The sequence below is a fragment of the Melospiza georgiana genome, chromosome 6 (assembly GCF_028018845.1).
Source record: "Melospiza georgiana isolate bMelGeo1 chromosome 6, bMelGeo1.pri, whole genome shotgun sequence".
NCBI lineage: Eukaryota > Metazoa > Chordata > Aves > Passeriformes > Passerellidae > Melospiza > Melospiza georgiana.
Window position 1 is genome coordinate 59,695,217 of NC_080435.1, and position 18,152 is coordinate 59,713,368.

The window sequence follows — 18,152 nt, forward strand, 5'->3', positions numbered from 1 at the left end:
TACAGGGTGGGGGCACAAAACCTGGCTGCAATAATGATCCACCTGTGAGACATCCCAAAGTCTGCAGCTGCTTCTCTCTGCTGGTGGTTTAAGAGCCCTTTGACAGAGGGAGGCTGAACTGTGCCTGGCACTGAGGGCAGGGCAGGCACCAGAACCTTCTGAGAAGTCCCCTGAGTGAGCCCTGAGTGACTGTCACCACAGAACACAGCCTGGATCAGCTGCTCTTCTGCTTCTGGCCAAAATGACAAAGACCAACCCCTCCTGGATATGCTTACTGCAAACATGAGGATAAAATGTCATTTTTTTTTTACCAGGGTTATCTGTTTGGAAGTGGACATTAAAGAATCCCAAAGAGTGTTTGCTGTTCTGAGTGAGTTTGACTACAAATATATCAGCCATCATAAAATTATAGAATGGGTTTGGTGGAATGGACCTTAAAGACCACCCAGTCCCAACCTCCTGCCATGGGGGTTCATCTAAGCTGCTGTAAATCTGCACCAAATCAGGGAAATATCTGAGAAATGTTGATGCCAGAACCTGTGATCACCATCAGAGAGCAAATGGAGAGCTGAAATTCCCAGCACTGCTTTGCAGCAGGAAAAGGATGACAGTGCTGCTCTCCAAAACTCACTGCTACTATCCAGGCATTTGTGCCCATTTTAGACTGGGCAGAAGTAAGTTTACAGTGAGAATTATTTAAAACCTGTTACTGAAGAGAATTCTGTCTCTCCATTTCATTTTGTTTCTTATACAGATGTTGTAAAAAGGGGGAGACTATAGCCAAAGGTAAGTTCAAGTGAGAGGCAAAACAACAGGAAAATTTTAAGCTGCAATTTCAAAACTGAGACCTTTCTGCTGCTCATCCAACATGCACAGCTAAATGTAACATGAGAAAAACTTTACAGTTTCAGGATGAGAGGCTGAATCTAATTTAAATGAAAATAAATAAAAAAATCTCTAATATGCCCCTTTTCTAATTTAAAGATTGAAATTTTATGAGTTTGAGATTTTTTTTCCTCCTTTTTGACAAGCAGGCCACATGGAAATAGCAAAACAATAAAACTGACCATGAACATTATCTTTTATCTTTGTATAATGGACACGTTTCCTTCCCAACTCCATTTCTTATGAACATTACCAGCATTCATGTATTTTCCAGATCTATCTGGTAAGCACCAGCACCATGAAGCACACAGAAATGTGTAGAACACTTTTGCTTCATTTGGTTTTGAGTCACCTAATTCACCATGAGCTTTGCCTCTGTCCTTAGCATGATTTTCACCAAGAATGTGGCTCTGTTATCCTGACTCATCATTTACTCTCCAGAAAGATGTTCAAGCTTCTGTGGGTGCCAACCTTTAGAGCTGAGTGGGAGCACAAAGGATGAAATAGTTGCTTCTACAAAAGAAAGAATGAATCTCTACCTCCAAGCACGTACACCCTGCACTCAGGCAATCCAAGGTGGAGCTACCAGGGACAGATCTCTCTTTTATGTTATAAATAGACTGACAGGACCATAAATGCTTCTGTGAAAGAAATGCAGGTGAAGAGGAAGAGCAGCATCCACAGGATTTGGAGTTCAGAGGAAGAGATGATCAAGACAAGCTGCCAGAATTACAGTAAATGTAATTTTGTTGCTTCACAGTACTTCAATGAGATTTCATCACTTGCACATTTGCTTTCTAAAGCTGAGCTTGAAAACTAATTAAGGAAATGACAAGAATTAAACTGATTGCAACAAGTTAACAGCTTTGAACCACGTGGAGATGAGCATGGTCTTAAAATGTTAATTTATACCAACAAGAAACCAGAAATTCCACAAACCAACAATGACTCACTCCAGAGCTGTGCCTCAGTTTGCAACTTCCCTTGCAGTGACATTCTGAGAATGCCTCTTTGCATAAAACTGTGAGCAAGGAAGGCTCTAAAGAACATTTGTGCATGGCATGGTGCAGGCTGTGCTTCACAGCAGCCACAACTCCTACAAGTGCACACATGCATGAGAAGGAGGATTTGCTAATCAATGTTTAGCTATTTTTAAAGGCTATTCTGTGCATTACACATCACAGCTGCTTGGGGGGGTTTATATTTATAAATCACAGAATCTTGGGTTGGTTTGGATTGGAATGGACCTAAAAACCCATCTTGTTCCATCTCCTGCCATGGGCAGGGACACCTTCCACTATCCCAGGCTGCTCCAGCCTGGCCTTGGACAGTTCCAGGGATGGGGCAGCCACAGCTGCTCTGGGCAACCTGTGCCAGGGCCTCACCATCCTCACAGGAAATCATTTTTTCTTAATATCTAATAAACCACTTCTTTCTGGGTATCACCCTTCATTAACTTTGAAATGACTCTTTTCCTGTATTGAACTTTCAGAGTCAGCTATGTTATTTTAAAATACAAATAGGCTGCAACAGACATGGGCAATTTGGGTATGATTTTGTGTGATCTCCCACATTTACTGAGAGCAGAGCCTACACAGGGAACAAGAATTATTTTGAAGGAAAATGTAAATATTTTAATAGTCGACTACTGATTATTTGTAGGAATTTCAAGCCTCCTAAAACACATCATGGATTTCTCATCCTTACATTATGGACTTAATAAAATATATGGAAATAACTTATCATGAGAACTGAAATCCTTGCTTATTTGCAGAGTAGGAACATTGGAAAATGCCTCTGGCATCTTCCCTTTTCAACAATGTAAAGCAACTGTGACTGATTTTTTTGATGCTGTTGTGATGCAAGAACCTTAAAAAGGTTAAATGAATGCACCCCATTAAACATGCCACACATCCATCCTCCAGGTGACTGTCAGAAACAAGCCTTGAAGAAAATCCCTCTTAGCAAACACCTGCAGGTGCCACAAATCTTCCCTCAATGAGCCATGGAGACCTGGAATTTTTTTCTGAAGAAATTCCTTGCCTTTAGTCTGGTCTTCAGTGAATGTATCTGTGGAGAACATGTACTGAGAAGATATTTGAAATAACTGCACGTTAAGATCTTCATTTTAATGGAATCAGATTGGCTCACAGGGAGACAGAGCCAAACCCAAATACTGCTTACACATCCCCCTGTAAAACAGGGAGGATTTCCATATTTAAGCTTGAGAATCAAATGTGATGGATCTCAGTGGATTCCACAGCTTCTCCTACCAGCACATTTACCTGGCTGGAATCCTTTGCTTCACTGCTTTATGTTTAGATTAGATTCTTCTTCCCTGACAGAACAGCTTCAAGACAAGCAAATACAGTAGGAGATACAACTTGTTTTGAACAAAAATCAGGTAATGTTCAAGATTCCAAAAGCTTTGTTTCTATGTGGAGATACTGGAGTGAAGATTTTCTCTTTCCTTTTAGCTGCAGTGCACAGGCTGCCAAATGTACCCTCCAAACACAGTTGACTATCTTCCTCTGACATGTTGAAAAATGGCTAAGAAGCAAAAGCAATATTCAGATTTTTATCTGGATTCAAATTAATTGAATTATTCCTTTCATTTTCATTCAATAAAGATTTTATTTTTATAATACCACTGGATTTTTTTCACTTTTTATGAAATGTGTTATTAAAATCTTAATTGCTAATGGAAAATAATCCTGAGTTGCACCATGTATCACCAAAATTCCAGCAATTTGAACATGCTGAGTAGCTCTGTGTAATGCAATCCCTGTTAGAGCCCATGACAAGCAATTTCCATATTGTCCTCCTTCCCAGTCTACTCTGGACCACACAAGTCACTCACCAGGGGTGAGGAGGAGGAGCACCAAACCAACCCCATGTTTGTTCCCCCTCCTTAGCTTACTAAAACCCTGTAAACCTGGTTTAAAATTCCACCACCTCTTAAAGATGTCACAAAAGGCAACACACTTAGAAAGATAAGTTTCTGTCAAAATAAAGCTGCAGATTTTTAAGCCAGCTACTGGGAAAATGGCAGGATCTAATGTCACCAGCTACAGCAGATCTCTCTGCTCCATCATCATTATAAAAGATCCTACTTCAGAAAAAAAGGATCCTTTCCATTCCAAAATTAGACTTTTCTGACTGACTTTATCCTGTGATTATATATTAAGTAGGTCTGTGTCCATTTGATTATTTAATGATGGCCTATCATGCCTGGGCAGCAGCTGGACAGGCCTTGTCAGCAAAGCTGCTGTGCACACCAAAAGATGGGAATGGGGGGAAATAAAAAGGTATTTTTAATAATCTCACTCCCATCTCTAATAATATAACCAATTACAGTGCTAAAACAAAAAGCCCACTGAGAATATTCTGGGAGAAGATGGACAGAAGCATTTTTTGACCTTGATTAATAAAAGGAAGCACTCTATAAAATGTAAAATTTCAGTAATTCAAAATCTGTATTCAAATACTGTCAAAAAACCCCAATCACTCACTTGTCAAATCTCTCTGCAGCCAGTATTACTGCTTTTCTAGGGAAAAAAACCAGAAATTCCTTGAATTCCCTAAATGTTGTCTGTTGCAATATCTAGCACGGCCCACAATTAAAAATATGTATTTTAACAGCTGAACCAGGAATCTGACTTAATAGGCCATCATGTCAGTTCTGCTGTGACATTATCTAAAAAGATTCATATCTACCCTCTGTTACACAGCTTCAGCATGAAGATGCTCACCTTACATTGCTACTTGTCACCTGGAAATAATGGATTCCACAGCTTCTCCTATCAGCACATCCACCTGTCTGGAATCCTTTGCTTCACTATTTTACATTAACATCCTTCTTTAAAAATAATCTCTATTTCTTTTACAGGAATGTCTTTTTTTTTTTTTTAATCACCAAGCTTCCCCCTCCCCCTTCTTTGTTTGAAACACACAGCATTTTATGCAATAGGCATGAAAAATGATAATAAAAATGGATACTAGAAAACTAGTACAGCAATCCTTGATCTTCAGTGACTGATACTCTGAAATTTTAACCAATGTTAATAAAGACAGAGCAATACAGCCTGCAACAGTTCACACCCTGCAAAATGTGGCCTATTCAGTCTTTTTCACTGCAAACAGAGGGGAAAAAACCCAGAGGATTTTACATTTCTGCACACATTCATCTCAGATTTATCTTATCATACCATTATTCTTACACAGCCATCTCCTCCATTTTCCAAAACACTGATACCCGAGCATAAAATCCCCATCTAAAAATAGATTTTTATTGTCTATTTTTTTTTATTTTTACCTGGAAAGATCTCCCCTGGCTGCAAGCTCCAGCAGACAGTTCCCAGCTCAGAAACCCAAGTCAAACCCCCATCCCCAAGCACCACGCTCACATCACACATCCAAGCACCCGATCCTTACCTAGCAGCTGCATTCTTTCAAACGTAAAATGGTTTTACTTCCTTTCTATCTAATCTGCCCACTGCCTGGACATATTTTCAGCCTGACTTCCAAATATTCGCTCGCGTTCGCTCTCTCTCCCCGCGCGGCGGCCGCGGTTAACCGGCATTACTTACATTCTCTTCCGCACGGGGAGAGGGGAAAAAAAAATAATAAAAAAAATACTAATCAAAAGAACTAGGGAGACTAAGGAGAACGCGAGGCATTAGATAAAAGGCAGAGGAAGGGCCAGCCCATCTCCGAGCCCCCGGCCAGCCCCGGCTCCCGCGGCCGCTCCCCGCGCAGGCGCCGCGCCCGCTCCCGGTTGCCCTGGGAACGCCGAGGCCGCCGCCAAGCGCCATCGGCCATTCCGTGAGGGAAGGGAAGGGAAGGGGAAGCGGCCTTTGACCTTCCTGCCCACACGCACAGGCCGCGCCGGGGCTCCGCGGGTCGTGGTTTTGGGGGTATTGTGAGAACAAATAAATCCCGCAGTGCCTCCCCTCCCCACCCCCCACCTCCGCCCATGCTTCTAAATCCAACATCCAGGTTACAAGCAGGGAGCAGAAATAGAAGAGAATTCTGTAAAAGCAGTTCTGATGGCATGAGGAAACTGGTTAACTTCATGGAAAAGGAACCACTTGAAATATTCGAATGCAGAAAAAACTGTTGTTATGAGAATCATGGAATCACGTGGAATCCCTGGGTTGGAAGGGACCTTAAAATGATCCAGTTTAACTCCCTGCATGGGGACACCTTCCACCAGATCAGGCTCCTCCAAGCCCTGTCCAACCTGGCCTGGAACAATTCCAGGGATCCACGAGCAGCCACAGCTTCTGAGGGCAGCCTGTGCCAGGGCCCCACACCCTCACAGCCAAGCATTCCTTCCTCATGTCTAACCTAAATCTCAGTCAGTTGTAAAGCCATTCCCCCTGGCCCTTGGTCCAAAGTGCCTCCCCAGCCCTCCTGGAGCCCCTTTATGCCCTGGAGGGGCTCTCAGGTCTCCTCCAGGTGAACACCCCCAGCCCTCAGGCTGGAGCAGCTCCATGGCCTCCTCTGGGGCAGCCCCCACAGCTCCCCGTGAGCTGAGGACAAAGAGCTCCAGAGGGGTCTCACAGGGCAGAGGAAAGTGAGAATTCCCTTTTTGAGGCAGCCCAGGGCACGTTCAGCTTTCGGAGCCATGAGCACTCACTGCTGGCTCAAATCCAGCCTTTTACCCACGAGAACCCCCAAGCTCTTCTCCACAGGCTGCTCTCCATGAATTCCTGTCCCAGTCTGGACAAGCCACAGCACGTCAGACAGAAAATCCATCCTCCACATCATCCTGTGATTCCACGTCAGACAGAAAATCCATCCTCCACATCATTCTGTGATTCCCAACCTAACAGGCACCAAGGTCTGTCCTCTGCTGCTCCTAAGTAGCATTTACTGCCCTGTGAATCAGCTCATGGTTTCAATCAACCTCCTGCTTTTGCTTGAAATTCTTGTATTTTTGAAATCACACTACTATTTTCTGAAACAAGTTACTTTTATATAACCTACATACACATGCGTTCTACAGTATTTTATTAATAAATAAAAAAATGGTTTCTTATTTTTATAAGATTTTTAAAGGTTAAATTATTTAAGAAATTATATTTAAATATAATTTGAATAATTTTTATTTTTAAAATTATTTTCAATATTATTAAAATATTTTTAATTATTTTTTAGTTTAATAATTAGTTATTTGAAGTCTGCAATGCAGACTTTTTTCTATAATTATAGAATACTACATAAATTTATGAAGAGGGTGAAGAAGAAGGATTAGTTTTTGTTGTATATATATTACTGTATTTTAAAACTTTAAATTCTAAGGTTTTTATTTTGTGATATTAGAAGTTTTTATTTAAATTATATACTCATAATTTTAGTATTATTAATTAATTTTGGAAGCTTTCTCTATGACTTAAGGTTAAATGTAATGCTCTCTTGAGGCTTTGTGTTTTTTAGTATAGAAAGTTTAAAAATTTAGTATCTAGAGTTCTAACACATACAAAGAAAAATCCAAAAGGAAATTACAAAAGAAAAATACAAAGATACTGTATTTAAAGTGGAATTAATACTATTAGGGTCAACAGAAGTTTTTAGGTTTTGCCTTTTCTTTTGACCCAGAACCTTTCACTCCTCTCTGCCTTGAATTTAGTTTCTGAGATGGGTAACAGGAGACAACTTGCCACTGTTCAAAAATCCCAACAGAGACAACTGTAGCAGAGAGAAAATGAGCAGGAGTGAAAAGACACTGAAGTGAGCTGAGTCTGAGAACAGTATGTTGGTAAGTGCAGAATTTTCAGGCAAGCAAGTCATGAAATTATCCCTGAAAAATGACTGAGATTGTCCAAAAATGACAAATTGAGCAGACTCACCGCTACTTCTTCTGCTTTCTCTTCTCTTTTTGGCTCTTCTTCATCAGTTTCTGCAGCAGCTCCATCCTCCTCATCACTGCTGGAGGACTCCAGGATCTCACTGATGTCCATTTTCCAGTTCCTAGGCACAGCCCTGGTGCTGAGAAACGTGCTTGCCTCCTGTAGCCCTAGAGGGGAAAGGGCCCTGGCTTTACCTCAGCTGCAGCATTCACAGCCACAAAGCTTTTTTTATTTCCTTTTCACCTTCTTGTAAATCACAACACCAAGTGAAATGCAATGAATCCACCACAGATCAAGCACCATGGCTTACTTTGCTCTTTCCAAAATACCATGGTTCAGATTAAAGATAAAACCAGCACTGCCCAAAGAGATTTGACATTAATGGTTGGAACAGAGGGAAAACATGTTAGTGAGCAAAGGAGTGATGGGACAGGCACAAGTTACATTTGTAAAATGGAAATACCTCAAATTCTTTTCCTTTCAGAGGTGCTCCAAGGGTGGAAAACAACAAAGCAAAACAAACCCAGATAACCCCAAAATCTGCCCCTCAGTCACAATAAAAGACTTTAATAAAGGAGCCAGAAAAACACCCAAAAGAAGAACATACTGCAATGAACTGTTCAGTGTTAGCAGAGAAGAAAAGGCACCAGTTTTTAACACTGCTGACAGAAAAACCTCCAGACATTGGTCTCAACTCTTTTCTTTTTTTTGAAACCATAAACCATTAGTACCTTTGGTTCCAAAATATTCCCTTGTAGCAAGGAATGTCACAACCCAATTATGTTCTCCACAGGAAAAAAAAGTCCCTTTCTTCAATTTATCTCAAACCTGGCATCTGTTCTTTTTTTTTTTTTTGCTGTTCTAAAGTTCTTGTACTGTGAAACAGCTATTAAGAACAAAGTAGGAGAGAAATCATATAGTATTAGACAAATCAATCAAAACCACCTCAACCTTTTTTTTTTAAGCATTTTAAATTTTGACTTGTTAAGCAGCTGCTGCACACCTTTACTCAAACCAGATACTGTTGTTGAGTGGGGATTTTCTTGTTGCTGGGTGGCATTTTTAATTATAATTTTTAATAAATACGATCAAAACATTTCTCCTTAACACATTTCATGTTTTGATGGATTCTGGTATCCATGTCATCTATCCATTCATCTAATTCTGTAATTTTTAAATTAAACATTAATCATAGACTTGTTATGAAGTTTACACCCTGCTGTCTAGGTATCTTTAAAGTAAACACGTGTTTTGAGTGTTTTGAGCAGTAGCACAAAATTTTAGTATTAGGAGAGGTAAGTATATATTCCATTGCTCACTGGCAACTTCAAATAGACTACACTGAAAATATTCTATTCATTTTCCACAAATTTGGACTGGATCAAAATAATGAACTAAAAATCAAATAAAGAAAAAAATAAAATAAAAAATCAAATTTAAAAAAATCACATTTCTACTAGACAAAAGCTATATCCAAAGTTTCTCCAGTTTCTCCCATTTAAAATTGCTTACAAAATATCCAAGAGCAATTATCAGAAATCAACAGGTCATCATTTATCAGCAAATGTTAAAAGAACCTTTGTATGAAATTACTTATTTTAAACACCTAGAATTTATTCTAAATTACCTTTTTTAGGAGAGGCCTCTGATTTTGGTAAGTTTTGAAGATCTAGCTCCTTAATGTCTTTTCTTGCTATTGAGTAACTGTAAAAAAATAAAGTTTTGTGATTACATCACAGAAAAGCAAGCATTTGATTTAGAAAAACAGCAATTTCTAAAATTTTCAAGAGTTACCATTCACTTGCAAGGTCCTTGCTAACAACTAACTGCCCAAGGCACTTGTTGTATGATCCAAATACAAGAGTAAGTTACCCAGGGTAAGCTTCCAATCTTCGAAATCCAGGCATTAAAGCATCCTTAAGTAATTAAGAAACCTTTGTAAATGTGCAGGCTAAGCAATTAAAATAAAGGACAAATTTGCAAAGGTTAAACATGCAGGCAAAAAAAATTTTCTGAACTGAAAATATGCACAAGAATCAACAGCTGCTCTCCAAAACAAGGATCTAGCTAAGAGGACAGAAAAGTCCTCTATTTTCAAAATGCCTTTTTACTAGCATAGAACAACAGTGAAGCCAATTCACAGATTTGCATTGATAGACAGTTGATTTTAATTTTTAAATTACAAAAGTGTTCTCAGAGCAAAACATATGGAGGTTGCTCTGTTCCAAAGTCATACTGGATATCCAGTCACTGAGTTACAAGAGAAATCCCAACCAAAATGCAGGGAGAGCCTGACAAGTGAGTTAGACTAACACATTTTTTCCCTTTTTTCATTATTTCAGAAAATCTGGAGTAAAACTTCACGAATCAGAGGCTGCCATTTTCTGCAGTTAAAGCTATTAGGCTAAGGGGAGAAAAAATAAATCAGACAGAGCAGATCAAGGTGTTTTACCAGTAACATTTAACCTTCAGCACAGAGCCAGGCTTATCCAGAAGGCTGATGATATATCCACATGAAGAGGCCAAAATGAACCAAATCTTCAGGTACTTGAAGTACATTTCAGTAATCCACTAAATAACCTACTCAAAATCATGACTATCAAAAGTCAAAAACTGCTCCCTTTGAAAGAAAGAGGGTTACTGGTGGCCTTTGGCAAGGAAGTTTTAGTTACAATGTGTTACCACAGATGCAATGCAATAACAATGAAGAGAAATAAAGGGGAGCAGCCTTTAAAAAACCCCAAAGCAGCCTTCATGCTCTTATGAATACACAGTTCATTATGTAAAACACATCTTTGTCTCTCTCTCCTCCTTCTTCCCTCTGGAGTGGAGGATGGACTAACAGGACTTTTCTTTCTTTTTGAAGGAATATGATTTAGATTCTGTAAACATTTTGATTAGCAATTCTTTTAAAATTCTCTTTCCTATTTAAAAAAAAAGTAGATTAAACCCTTATGAAGCATCTAAACAGCTATGGACATCTGGGCACTAGAAGTAATGAAGCAGATTCCCAAACTACTACAACTGACACCATAAAGAAGTTAATTTAAAGCAGTAAGGGAAATAATTTAAACCAAAACTCACCTTAAAGGATAGAAATTATGTAAAAAAAAAAAAAAAAAGGAAGAACACCCAGGTGTTTACACTCTAACTTGTTGATATTTTTACATGAAGATGCACCAGAAACTTTCTTGATTCAATGAATTCTTGTTACACACAATGGAAAGAAGGATGAGGAAGCACAGAGGGAGTCAGCGGGAAACAGACTGTGAATGCCAAATGTGTCCATCCAGCATTACAGAAAAATGCACCCTCTCCTTTTGGAAGAAATAACATCTCCAGGAGCAATATGTGCTGAGTTTCCCAGTTTCCCCCCACAGATATCTCAGCAAAGTGAGCTGTCACTTACAATTTGGAATCTGCAAAGGATCGAACCAAACACTGGTCCTTCTTCACGGTGACATCGTCATTGCAGCTCGGTGACACCACCTGAGGAGCCAAATAAAACATTCCTTTATAAAGAAAACAAACTACACACCAAAAGCAAACAAACAAACACCTGATCTTGAAAGGAAAGAAATATAAACTGCTGTTTGCTGTTTCTTCAATTATATTTCCAGTACTGGATAAACAAACCTACTTCCATTTATACTACTAAGGCCAACAACAACAACACATTTCAAGAAGCAATTTGCCCCAAGCTATTAACTTGTTCTGTACAAGCCAAAAAAGTCTAAAATTTCCTTTGGAAACTAATCTGCTGAGGTCACATCACAGGATCCTGTTCATTCACTCTGCTTTTTTAGTTCTTGTTCACACAAAATTTTTTAAAAGCATCTATTTAAAAAGTCACAAACTCACTTATTTAATACTAGCTTCTGATTTTTTGGCATTTAAACTGAGACTGAAGTTGGTTTTTTGGTTTGTTTTATTTATTGAGGTGTGGATAATATAAACCACTGTGAATCCACCACATCCTTCCACACCAGTATCATCTCTAGGTCTAAAGCAATTGATAAAAATACATTTGCAGTATTTGTATTACCACAAACAGAACAAGTTTGTTTTGCTCTAGAACATATAAAAGCAGAAAATGTTAAATGCAAATATATGACCTCCAAATACTTGACCCACCAGTTCAGAACCATGTTAAATAAAAATCTGTCATTACTAAAAGGAGCTACAGCCAGAACATGTAAAATACCACTTTTTAAATTGAGGTACATACAGATGGATAAGGCAGTGTCAGCTGTTTACTCTACATTACATCATTTCTGAAAACAGCAAGAAGTTTTCTACTGAAAGCAACTTTTAATATGCACATGTAAACTTTTTGTGTGTATCAATAAGATGCAAAGTCTCTGCCTTCACAATACAGGTCTACTTGAACTTGGATTTATTTAATGTATATTTAATTTCAGCAGTGGCAATGAACAGCTGTATCATTTATAGGCAGTCAAATAAAAATAAGCACCAACATCTGCTCCTAGAGTAACTGACCAGTGAAATGCAAGCATCAAAGAAATCAGTATTTCATAAAAGTGAAAGTCTAGGGAAAAAGACAATTACATTAAAAAAAATTCAAATCCCATTACAATTAAAATTCATAAATCTAGATCCTCTTAAATTGCCTGGGAGTGCAAGTCCTAACATACTTTATTTTTAGAAGAAAAGTATCATTACACACTGATCATTTTATATGCAGTTCCAAAACACTTGAATGCCACGAAACCAACTCAGACATAAATGTTAATCTCTGCTTTCCTACTCTTCAGAGATACTGCAAACACTTGTATTTTTAGCCAGCATGGGAGTAGAGCTTAGCCTGACTGCATTCACAGCTTTGCTGCAGAAGGAACTCACCAAAGCTGGGTACCAGTCTGCCTTCTCTGCATTACAAGTCACACTCACAACCTTGCCAAGCAATTCATCGTTGAGGCGCCTCTTATCTTCATCCTCTTCTTCACTACTTTCTTCTTCCTTTTCATCTTCAGTACTGAATTATCAAAATGTAGAATATTTTAAAGTTTGTCTGAAGTTACTACTTGGAAACCAAAAGAGCTTACAAAGAGATTTTTCTTCCTATTTTGCAAAGCTTCAAAAACAAGTTATGATTTTAAGAGCTGAAATTACTTGAAATACACTTAAATATTAAGTGCACTTATTCAGTAAGAGGAATTTTATAGGAATTCTTTCTAAGTAGCAGTATTTTACAACAGCATCATGTTAGAATTGGAGACATGACTCAGGTTTTTATTGCACAGACATGAAACAGAGAAAAATGCTCTCCACCCCAAAAATTAAAAAGTACTTTTTTTTACTGTGTTTAATATCAAGAAGGTTAAAAAAATCTTACATTTCCTCTTAGATGAAAGAAGCAGAAATGTTCTTAAGGATACTACAGGAAAAAAACCCTTCAATTTCACAATATTGCCAGCATATGACCATGTCCATCAGCTGTGCACAAAATTCAGGTTCCAGAGCATTCACTCACTGGGACTGCTTCAGTTTTAGCAAAGAACACTAAAGGAAAAGCAGAACACTCCCAAAACTCACACAGGAAGAGAAGATCTTCTCCCTCTATTTGATTTCTTCCCAATAACTGGAGTTCCAAAGTGCTCTGGATTGGTTAGTGGCAGTTGATCAAGCGTCTGCACAGAAAAGGGGGAAACAACAATGGTTTGCAATATCTTGTTATAAAAAAATATATTAATTAACTATTTCTTTTTATTCCATGCCCACCACTGCCTTACCTCACTTTCTGCAAAGTGCCTTTCTCCCTTCAAGCATAACGAAGTTCGTCTCAAGGTCCTTTCATCACCGTCATCAAAAACTAGGGGCAAGCCAAGAAAAGCATCAGCACAAACTGATCAGATCTCAGTCCCAATCTGCTGCTTATCCCACAATCAAGAACATCCTCTAAAACATCACTTTCAAGCCTAATTTACTTCTTTAGTCCACAAGCAAAAGGAAAGTCAGTATTCAGGATTGAGTCTTGGAATAGATTTTCACAGAGATTCAAGCCAGGACCAAGCAAGGCTTTGGATGCAAGTCTCAGTGTAATTCAGACATTCCTCTTATCAATACAACTGCACATTTCAAACCACAGGCCTGGTGCACACCAGTTACTATCATCTAGCAATCTCTGGGGTTTGTTTGGTTTTGTGGATTTTTTTCCACCCTATACATTTCTTCCTTACTTATCATCATTGAATAGATATGGTACTTTTTACTTCTCCTCTTGCTATGAGCAATCCCACAGAAAGATCAATGGAAAGAAAAACAAGTTTCTGCTACACTATCAAAGCCATCTTACAAACAGATCAAGATACTGGAAAGCTGCAATTCCAGGTCTGACACTTGATAAGGAATATTTAGGACACATCCTGTTGTGTGAATAGGAAGTTCCATCAATTTCCATCAATATACAGCAGAAGGATAGAACACCATGAGGCAACTGCAAGCTTTGCTGAGAAAGATCTACTCTTCAGTTGAGAGAAAACCTCTTCAGGAAAATGTCCCTGAAGAGAAAAAAAGCAAAGTTCCCAATTCCCCCTGACTGCAAAGAGCAGGGCCCAGGTGGCTGCAGGCTGGAATCCCAGCAAGGTCCCACTTTATTTGTATGGGGTCAAAGTGCAGAACAGAACAATTCTCTATATTTAAACTACTTGAAACAGGCTTTGTGCACTAGTGAAAGAAAGTTTCAAGTGCTGTGCATAGCAGTATGGTAATTTTGGCATACTTATAAAATTAATTAAGCTGGATAAGATAAGCTTTAAGGTTCCTCCATCTTCAGAGTAAATACTGCTGTGGTATGCTCCATATGCTCCACACTGAATTATCTTAATGGCTCAGAACACTTCTACACACAAAACAATTCACTTTTCCCCCTCCAAAAATATCAAACTACTAAATTTTCAAGAATAATCACTTTAGGGCACTAATGGCTGGTGACTGGCAACAAGTAACTTGATTGAATAAAGCAAATAGAACCTAATACTTGACAATAAAACCAAACTGCTTCTTTTTATTTATTAACTCCAAAATTGGAAGCTCTACCTCTTTATTTAAAGCTAGAGAGTCGAGGGATAAAGCGAATAAACTGTTCATAAAGCAGATGACATATTCAGTTTTTCCTCCTTAAAAGATTAAATGTTATAAATACTGAAGGTTAAGTAAAATACCCTCAGTAAAATACACTTAAATTAAGACACACAGGAAATTATGACAATCAAGAGTAACAATTTATGCTGTGGACATGTACAAAGCACCTGCAACTGCCAGCATGGCTGCAGAACTTAGAGCAAAACATCCTTGCAGAAAAACAAAGTATAAAAGAACAGCATAAAAAGAAAGATTTCCTTATCTACATAAGTGATCACTTTAATAAGTTTCAATAGAGAAAGGATAGCACCATTTGTCATACAAAAATAGCAATTATTTGAGTTACTAAGGTGGAGCCAAGTAAGGAGTCTCTCCAATTAATCATGATGCTTGAAGTATTTTATAATTGTAGCTACTTCAAACTTGCTTCTCCTCTAGGGAAAACACTTGACTGTGCCTGACTGAAAGGGCAACCAGAAACTCCCACTGATAAACTCAGCACCTTTAAAAATACAAGCATTTTCTAAACTAAATAGGCCTTGTGGTTTCCATCTCACTCTTCTACAAAAAAATCTGCTACACCAAAGTACTGCTCATATCCATGTCACCCTGTGAGTGACTCTTTAATGCCAGCCCTGGAGGATTTAGGGAAATGCCTGTCCAAGGCACAGTATCAAACATGAAGGATTCTGTAAATATGAGCAGTAAGGCAGATGGCACAGTTTTTGGCTATGAGATATTTTGAAGCTGTGATAACAGTCGTGTCACAAGAACTTAATACACTCTAAGCTGCAAATTCATTCCTCTTTTTAATCTCATCCAGAAGCAAAGTTGTTTGACTCTAGCTAAAATGCCTTCAACCAACAAACTAAAAACTTTCAAATTAATGTTCTTCATTCCTTCAACAGGTTATTGCTCCAACTCCAAATTCTTCAAAAGCAAAAATCCTAAAGGTTGTGCTTTATAAGGAAGATTTACTGAGCAGGGAGAGGGCAGGAAACAGGAACAGAAGACAAGGAGACATCTCCCCATGCACACAGACACAGTGAAGTCACCAAAGGATGTGTTTACAGTGTCACCATTCTCATCTCTAAAGAGGAAATTTCTGTCCTGTCCTTCCAAAAAAAACAGGGGTGAAAAAGCAGAAGCCCTTGAGGTCCCCCCATTGCCTCATCTCCCAGTGGGCAGGGGAAAGAAGGGAAGGGAAGGGAAGGGAAGGGAAGGGAAGGGAAGGGAAGGGAAGGGAAGGGAAGGGAAGGGAAGGGAAGGGAAGGGAAGGGAAGGGAAGGGAAGGAAGGGAAGGGAAGGGAAGGGAAGGGAAGGGAAGGGAAGGGAAGGGAAGGGAAGGGAAGGGAAGGGAAGGGAAGGGAAGGGAAGGGAAGGGAAGGGAAGGGAAGGGAAGGGAAGGGAAGGGAAGGGAAGGGAAGGGAAGGGAAGGGAAGGGAAGGGAAGGGAAGGGAAGGGAAGGGAAGGGAAGGGAAGGGAAGGGAAGGGAAGGGAAGGGAAGGGAAGGGAAGGGAAGGGAAGGGAAGGGAAGGGAAGGGAAGGGAAGGGAAGGGAAGGGAAGGGAAGGGAAGGGAAGGGAAGGGAAGGGAAGGGAAGGGAAGGGAAGGGAAGGGAAGGGAAGGGAAGGGAAGGGAAGGGAAGGGAAGGGAAGGGAAGGGAAGGGAAGGGAAGGGAAGGGAAGGGAAGGGAAGGATACAAACTAGCCAGGAACTGCAGAACAGCCAAGGGAGCATCCTGGGAAGGAAGGGAGAAAAGTGACATTTCTGCCGGGCAGAGCCCTTTCCTCCAAACACGTTCCTTAATGAGGAACACTGACAGAAGGGGAAAGAGATGAGTAAGCAGCACAACCTGGAGGAACAGTCTCTGCCATAATGCTTGGTCTAGTCCCAAGAACTGAGTTCAATATGTTCCATACAGAGCATATTGAAACAGCGACAATAAAATGGAATTTTTCTGAATTTTGCTGCATCTTGACCTTGTCTGCAATAACAGGAAAGAAACAGAATTGGGTTTTTTCTGTTTGTGGAAATCTACACAACCCTCATCTAGGACAGAAAAATAAAAACAAACTTCCCACTGGTGATCAATACAACACTTTGCAAGAATTAAAACAAAAAAATTTACTACAAGTTCAGTGCCTCAAAATGCATCTTTAAACTCACTATTGATGAGCTGGTATCTTCCATTTCCTGTCTACAGCAGACTTATGCACACCATCAGCAAAAATCCACTGACCCTGGCTTTACAATAGGGCTGTCTCAAGTTTTTTTCTCCTGTCTCAAGTTTTCATGTATTTAAATACATAATATTAACCAGTCAACTAATCAAAATCATTTTTAGGAACTGTGAAGAAGCTTGTCACAAAATACTACAGAACACTTTGACTACATCTTGTTTAGAAGTATATATATAGCTATATTATAAATAGATTTAAGGGAAAAAAAAAAACAGACAGAAAAAGGAGAAGAGAGCAGAACTCCAGAGAGAACATCCTCATGGCAGTTATGAGATGACTTCCACAGAGCCACCAGTGTCACCAGGACAAGGCAGTGTCTGTGACAATCCTGTGACACACAAGTGCACAGGGAAAACAACCCTCAAGGCTGCATCTTGCAAGCTTCAAATCCAACAAGCTGTGTTAGTGCTGCTACCCAAACCAAGAGAGGTCAGATTCTACACTGCAAGGAAACAATTTGGTCTCGTTTCCCAACCCATTGAGAAACTTCTAAGTCACCAAGACAATGAAATGAAAGTACATACCACAAATTAAAGCTGCTCAGTGTCACTGTGCACACTGAATTATTCTCACTGGCTGCCTGGCAAAGCAGCAATTTATGAACTACAAGAGATGCTGTCTAGGAATGTCTTGACTAACGTGTGCAGATTTTGCAGATATTTTGGGTTCAGCTGTGGAAACAATATAGAAAGTACCAGGAGCTGTGCAGGGCCTGTTAAATGTCCTTGTAGACAAGGGCTGTACCACTAATCCATCACTGCAAAAGGGTTTAAGAGCAAGTACTGCACTGTACTGTGCCACTGAGACACCACACAACTCACATTTCATATTTTTAAATTCTTTTAAGTGAGCTCAAGTTCCTCTTACAAAAATATATTTGAAATATCCCAGAAAACAGGGAAGTTTGAGTGACCTTTGAGGCTGCTCATAGAAAACCATCACCTCACAAACAAAAGCCTGCTGCCTGAAACTGCTTTTTCTGAAATGTTGATCTTACTATTGTTACACATAAAGAGATGAGAGAAAAAATCTACCTCCTTGCTTTCCCTAGAGTATTGTTTGTACAC

The 18,152-nt window shown here is 39.3% G+C and overlaps 1 protein-coding gene across 1 annotated transcript in view; it reads right to left on the reverse strand.

Annotated features, from left to right (window-relative positions):
- The window catches only part of ARID4A (AT-rich interaction domain 4A), a 48,773-nt gene that overhangs the window by 19,971 nt on the left and 10,650 nt on the right, over positions 1-18,152 (reverse strand). Inside the window, exons 6-11 of the mRNA XM_058025871.1 lie at positions 13,493-13,572; positions 13,296-13,390; positions 12,603-12,735; positions 11,149-11,228; positions 9,367-9,443; positions 7,740-7,906 (exon numbers count right to left, since the gene is read on the reverse strand). Of these exons, the coding sequence (XP_057881854.1) occupies positions 7,740-7,906; positions 9,367-9,443; positions 11,149-11,228; positions 12,603-12,735; positions 13,296-13,390; positions 13,493-13,572 (632 nt within the window). The remainder of the gene's footprint in view (positions 1-7,739; positions 7,907-9,366; positions 9,444-11,148; positions 11,229-12,602; positions 12,736-13,295; positions 13,391-13,492; positions 13,573-18,152) is intronic.